General features: G+C 46.2%; 1 protein-coding gene across 1 annotated transcript; it reads left to right on the forward strand.

Moving 5' to 3' along the window:
- Positions 1 to 2,596: 2,596 nt before the first annotated feature.
- Positions 2,597 to 5,801, forward strand: LOC104516117 (kelch-like protein 24). The gene is made up of 3 exons (XM_010160341.1): positions 2,597 to 3,572; positions 4,876 to 5,287; positions 5,495 to 5,801. Exons 1-3 carry the CDS (start codon positions 2,597 to 2,599, stop codon positions 5,799 to 5,801), a joined length of 1,695 nt encoding a protein of 564 aa, XP_010158643.1.
- The last annotated feature ends 1,148 nt before the right edge of the window (positions 5,802 to 6,949 follow it).

Raw genomic sequence — 6,949 nt, forward strand, 5'->3', positions numbered from 1 at the left:
ACATTGATTATATTATTTACATTTTCAAATACTTTTTTAATGTATGATAATCTAAATTTATCTAAAGCATAAATACATTAGAACATGTTTTTCTTTGTGTTAGATGTCAGTGCTTGAATGGGAAGTATTGTGTTGTAGTCTTCCTGCTGCTGAGTTCAGTCTCTCCTGCCTGCTTGCTCCAGTGCAGGCAGAGAAAGTACTTTCCTTCTGTAGTACCTTGTCATCAGCTGTACCAGCCATGTAGCTAAGAAGATACTCTCTAGCACTTGGCCCAGATGTTGTGGGCTGTGATCTGTGTATCAGAAGGCTCTCGCATTCCTACAGAAGGACTGGACTAACTCCTAGGATGATTCTTGGCTGAGTGACAAGAACCTTACAGAAGTATCTATTTGATACTTGAATCTTAGGGGAAGAATATTTAAGACCCTAATGTTCAATTATAGGCAGTGTGTGGCAATACTGCATATTTTTATATTGCAGCTGTTCACTTGTGGTTCTGCTTGTTATAACTTCATTTGTAAATGATTCTGATTTCTTTTTATACCACAGAAATAGCAAGATTTGAGGAGTTCTGAGTGAATAAATACGAATACATCTGTTCCTGAATGTCTGGTTTTTACTCTGAAAAAGTGCTCCACAGTTGTAAATTGAAAGGAAATTTGTTCAGGAGGAGTGTAAACCCAGCAAAATTGGGAGGGACCAGATCAGAAGCCTTGTTCCCTTCTAAGACAGTTAATCAGTGAGAAATGACTGAGAGCATCTGGCCCCTTTTTTGAGGACTCATGTGTTTGTTAGGCATTTTAAAGGCTGTTTAGTGGAGGATATGTGCCTGTAGGCTGTATGGACCCTGCTTCTGCCACCTGCAGCACCCTTTGTCAGGAGCCGGTGGCAAAGTGAATTGTTTTGGTGGCAGCAGCACCTGTGTTCCTAGAGGTTGTCAGGAAAACATGCCAAGGACAAGTCGTATTAGCTGTTCGTTTTGGCATCAGCACTGTATTCCCATTCATAGCCTTTCCAGGGTCAGCTGTGAAATGGATGGAAACTTGGAGTAAAAGAACTCCAGTTTGGTGTATCTGACTTTTCCAGGAGGCTATGAAACTAGGGACCAGTTGTCTTGTGTGGCACATTGCCTGTGTAAACTTGAGTGCTGGATTTTAATCTCTGAAGGGTTCATTCTTTGAGCACTTCACAGAGCAGCCTGTAGGCTCATGGACTTTCCAGCATAATTTTCTCTAACACTACAAAACTTGTTCTTCATGTAATTGCATGATTCAAGAGAGACTTTTTATTTATAGTGTTTGGAGGAGAATTTGCTTGCCATCAGCCTGAATGAGTCTTGAACTGTCTTAGGTGGGAGCGAGATTGCTGGTGGTTGATACCAGCAACATGCCGCACCGTCTGCGCGCTCCCGTGTTCGGAGTGTAGCGTCAGAAACAGGCCTGTTGAAGCTCCCTGTAGTGGATTCCAGGCTCTAGGTGCAGAGGGTACAGAAATACCTGCCTGAAGTCATGTGTCAGGTGCATAAGCTCTGGAGGGGAACATGTTTCCAGCACTTCCTGCTCAGGTAAAAGATTGCTTAGCCTTCACTGCAAGGTACACGGCTGTCCTCTTCTGCAGTGCTGACTTTTGGGTTACGTTTGGGAGTCAAGTACCTGAAAATAAGAATATGAAAATGATAGCCTAATTCTAAATATGTATATGCTTTTCTATTGGATTAATTCCTAAATGTGACTAGAAAACCGTTTGTAACAGCACTTTTGCAGAAACCTCTTCCAGAGATGCAGGAGGAAACCTCCTCCAGGGGGAAGAACAATGCTCTTGATCCAGGTAACACTACTCTGCTTGCTGAAATCCGCTGAGAAATTGGACTGAGTCCTGCTGGGATGGGCTCTTTGGGGTAAGGGCTGCTAGTTCAAGGTCACTATGCAAATCTCTCCCCTTAATAGCTTGTTCTGACCTATTTGGAAAAATTCGCTGTGTGGAATCAGTGAGTTGTTGCTTGTACTATGACTAGTGCATTGGGATTGGGGATGATCAAATATGTGACAGCCATTTGGGTTTGAATGGGGGCTCATTCCTTCTCCCCCACATCTTACTAAAGTATAAAATAAATAGATACCAAATACTGTAAGCAAACTGGAATTTGATACTAAACTTGAACCAATGAAGGATGCGGCTTTGGAGAAATCAGTGTTTTTTTCCCAAGAAGTCTCAAGCTTCCCTGTGTTTTTGATTTGCAGAAGTGAAAACTATTGTAATGCCTATTTTTTTTTCCAAATGGGTTCAATATTGTACAACTTTTTGGCATTTAGCTAAGGATTAGGAAGGTTTTGGTTGTTTCGCTTTCCTCCTTGTAGACCAGGCTCCTTGCTTGGCTAACAGTTCCCTGCTGTGGTCTTACCTGGCTGAGGGAGATACCAGTTATTAAGTCTGCAGAGTTGTTCTGTTATACAGCTCTCCTGCTATTGCTGCTCTGAAAGCAGCAGCGAAGACTGAAGAGCAAAGCAGGAGGGTAGAAAACATTCTATTTATAGGACAAGAGTGATTTATCTTGTATTTATCCTACCTAGGGGGATAATGTTTCCAGAGACCTCACATGATTAAAGGCTGCATAAGGGCTGAGTTAATTTTAACTGCCTGGGAGTCAGCAAGCATGGAGCCTGCACGAGAACCAGAGGAACTGGGACCTCGGACAGAAATGATTGCAGACACAGTTCTTGAGGTTGGAGAGAGACTCTTTCAGGTCAGCCGCAGGGTACTTTCAGTACACAGTCGTTATTTTGAAGCCATGTTTTTTGGGGGGGCAAGAGAGAGCTCCGAACACCACATAGTGATCAGAGGGATCGATGCAGTGCATTTTCAGGCACTACTTGAGTTCACTCACACAGCCCAAGTGCTTATAGGTCAAGAAAATGTGACCAGCTTACTGGAAACAGCAGATTTCTTTCAGTTTGACAGGGTGAAACTGTTGTGTGTGAAATTTCTGGAGAGAGAGCTGCATGTTTCCAACTGTCTGGGCCTGATGACCTACTCGCAGCAATTTGCCTTTATAGACCTGTATGCGTCTGCTATGAATGTGGCTCTCACTCACTGGGGGGATGTGATGTGCCAGGAAGAATTTAAGGCACTACCCAAAGAAATGCTGATGCAGCTCCTAAAAAGCGATGACCTCTTCATTTCACGAGAAGATGTGGTTTTTGACAGTATTATGAGGTGGATAATGGAGGACCCAGCAACGAGAGAGGAAGACTTTCTGGATTTGGTGGGCGAAGTCAGGGTCAGTTTTCTGAGTTTGTCCTTCCTCGATATCTTGGTGAAACGCAGCAAGCGCGCTGGAGAGATGGATACCTTTTCCAGACTAGTAAAGAAGTTAGACAGCTGTCCTCCACCCAGCTGGCAAAAGATGGAACTGTATCCTGCTGGTCGGAGCTATGACACCTTGTATGTCCTGGGAGGAAAGCATGACAAGGAACAGCAAGAATTATTTCTCTTTCAACCTAAAACAGGGACCTGGCAGGCTTGTTCTCCACTGCAGCGCAGGAACCTCACCCAGTATGCAGTGGCAGCAGTAGGTAACTTACAGAGAAGTGGGACTGAGCAAATGGGAACAGAAGTTGAGGCTTTGAGACCCAAATGCAGAGTTCAGCTGCTTCTCCTTTAAAACTTCGTTGTTGCTAAAACCTCATTGATATTTTAGATTTAGATCGGATATCAGGAAGTTCTTCCCCGAGAGGGTGGGGAGGCACTGGGACAGGTTGCCCAGAGAAGCTGAGGATGCCCCATCCCTGGAAGTGTCCAAGGCCTGGCTGGTTGAGGCTTGGAGCAACCTGGTCTAGTGGAAGGTGTCCCTGCCCATGGCAGGGGTGGGACTGGATGATCCTTAAGGTCCCTTCCAACCCAAACCATTCTATGATTCTATATTTGTGTTTAGTTTTCCTTAGTCCTGGGAGACTGTTAAGGCTGAATTTCTTCTTGTATAGCAGAAACTATTGAACTCCTTACATTAATTATATCTGGAGTGAGTGTAATGACTTCCCTTGAAGCAGCATATTGGTTTGGCCTTCTCTTTCATGGTAGTTTTGACAGATGGTGGCTTCTGATTTACAGTTGCTGTTAAGTTAAACTGCCCCATGGGTGTTGTGAAATCCTCATGCTTGGATACTTTCAAGACAGCTCAATACTGTGGATTCCCTTATTTAGTGTTGGTGATAATCCCATTGCAAGTGGGATTTTGGACATGAGATCCCCAGAGGTTCTTTCCAACTAGTGTTTCCATGATTCTGTCCAAGGCTTCTCAGGGGAGACCTTATCGCTGTCTACAACTACCTGAAAGGAAGGTGCAGAGAGGTGGGTGTCAGTGTTCTGTCCAAAGCGACAAGTCACAGGAAAAGAGGAAACAGCCTCCAGCCTCACATTGTGCCAGGAGAGGTTTAGTTTGGGTATTTGGAAAAATTTCTTCACCAAAAGTGTTGTCAGGCATTAGAACAGGCTGCCCAGTGCAGTGATTGCGTCACCATCCCTGGAGGTATCCAAAAGCCCTGTAGATGTGGTGCTTAGGGATGTGGTTTAGTGATGGACTTGGCAGTGCCAGGTTAATGGTTGGACTTGATGATCTTAAAGGTCTTTTCCAACCCAAACGATTCTATGATTTTCCATGATTTTAGCTAGGAGCAGACTTGGAAGGACTTACTGCATCCTGTAGGCCCAGCGTATCTGTGCAGATGAGGAATCAGATACTGCAAACTGATAGAAAGAGCCGTAATTTTCTCTGCCCATCTTGCACCTCCTAGGTACAACCCCGGGAGAAATGAGCACCGTAGTTCCCCAGGGACAGTTTTCAGCCTTCATGTAACTGATACTTTGCTGTCTTTCCAGGGAGCTTCCTTTTTGTGACAGGAGGATATTTCCGGGATGAGTTTGTGTGGTACAGTGTGGATTGGGTGCTTGTCTACAATTGCTTGGACAATAGCTGGCTGGAAGGGCCTGCCATGAAGAAGTCTCGCAACAGCCATTGTGCAGTAGGAGCAGGGCTCTACCTGTATGTACTTGGAGGGTGCACAGATGAGGGGATAATCCCAGCAGTGGAACGCATGGCCTTGATGGAGTCAGAGTGGGAAAGCATGAGTCCCATGGCTCAACCTGTGGAGAGAGGAGATGCAGTCAGTGTGGGAACCAGGATCTATGTGGTCTGTGGCCTGGATGAGAATGGGCATGTCTATGATGGGGTGCAAAGGCTGAACACAGAGACGGACAGCTGGGATGTCATTTCGTTCTCCCCGCTTCCAAGGTAAGAAATAATTTGGGACCTTGCAGGAGAAGAAAAGAAAACCTCCAAGAAGAGGTTGGACTGGAGAAATCCAGAAGTGTTGTCCCACCAACACTTCTGTAATTCTCTGTTTAAACAGGACTCTTGATAGGAGGACCAAGGTCACCCTGAATATTTCAAGGGTCAGAGCTTTCTGTTGATTATGATCAAGGGTTCCTTCCCTCCCAGGTATGACCTCTGCATCACATCACTGAATGGTGCTCTGTACACCATAGGAGGGGGAGCTTTTCGGTTTGATGTGGAGACAGATGAATGGACCCCGGTGGAAGAGGAATGCTTGACCCGGAAGTTCTTCATGGGATGCAGCACTGTGAACGGACGAATTTATCTCCTTGGACAGAGGAAGGGGAACAGTGCCCTCCCGGTTGTTGTCCTCTTTGATCCCTACACTGATATGTGCCAGGTCATAGATAACAAACTCCCTTGCCCCCTTCCTATTCATGGGTGTGTCTCTGTGCGAAGATTTGATACATGAATGATGCCAGATCCAGCATAACCAGAAAGTCATGAGCTTTACAGCTGATGGGAGTTAGACTGCATCAGGTTTGGTCTCTGAAATCTTTTAATTTTGAAAATATGTCTGTTCCTTTGTAACTTTTTTTTCTACCCAGCAAATGAACTTGAAGCAAAAGCCAGTGAAACGTTGGTGTCTTCACAGAGGTTGCAGGTCATATTGGAAATAGTGGTCAGTGTTGTTACGGTACATAAACTCAGGGTTGATGCTAATTAAGGGGCTGCTCTGACCTCTGTGGTTCTCTGTCCTTGGCAGATCTGGGAGACACAGGAAGGTCAGTGTTAGAAAATACCATAGGAGTAAAATAATAAATATGCGTCAAGGAAATCCTCCTTCCTCTTTAGGGGCAGATCCTCACACTCTGCCCCTGCTCCAGAGTGGGTTTACTCCCATGGCAAATAGTCCTCCATGAGCTTCTCCAACACGAGTCCTTCCCACGGGCTGCAGTTCTTCAGGAACTGCTCCGGCGTGGGTCCCTCCCATGGGGTGCAGTCCTTCAGAGCAGCCTGCTCCAGCGCAGGCTTATCACAGAGTCACGGGCTCTTAGGCATCCCCCAGCGCTGGTGTGGGGTCCTCCCTGGGCTGCAGGTGGGTCTCTGCTCCCCCGGGACCCTCCATGGCCGCAGGGCACGGCAGAGGTACCAGTTGGCTCAGCCATGACCGGAGGTGGCTCTGACTTGGAGTCTGGGGGAGCTTCTAGCAGCTTCTCACAGGAGCCATCCCTGTGGCTCCTGTTCCCCCACCCCCCACCACACAAACCAACATACGGATACTCTGGATATAAGCATTCAGGTATGTGATGATAACCATTTGCAAACTGGGACACTGAAGAGTCTTGCTTCAGGTTTCTTAGTCCCGTTTGGGTTTGCTGCTCTACAGACCCAGAATAAAAATCCCCATCCAGAGCACTGAAATGAGGGTGCAAGGAGGGCAACAAGAAAGGCATCTATAGGTACACAGGGGATAAAGGGAGGATCAGGGAAAATGTGGGCCCTCTGCGGAAGGGAACGGGGGAGCTGGTTTCCCAGGATATGGAGAAGGCCGAAGTACTCAATGCTTTTTTTGCCTCTGTCTTCACTGGCAAGAGCACAAACCAAAGACCAGCGCCA

This window comes from Eurypyga helias, unplaced genomic scaffold (genome assembly GCF_000690775.1).
Source record: "Eurypyga helias isolate BGI_N326 unplaced genomic scaffold, ASM69077v1 scaffold23201, whole genome shotgun sequence".
Classification (NCBI taxonomy): domain Eukaryota; kingdom Metazoa; phylum Chordata; class Aves; order Eurypygiformes; family Eurypygidae; genus Eurypyga; species Eurypyga helias.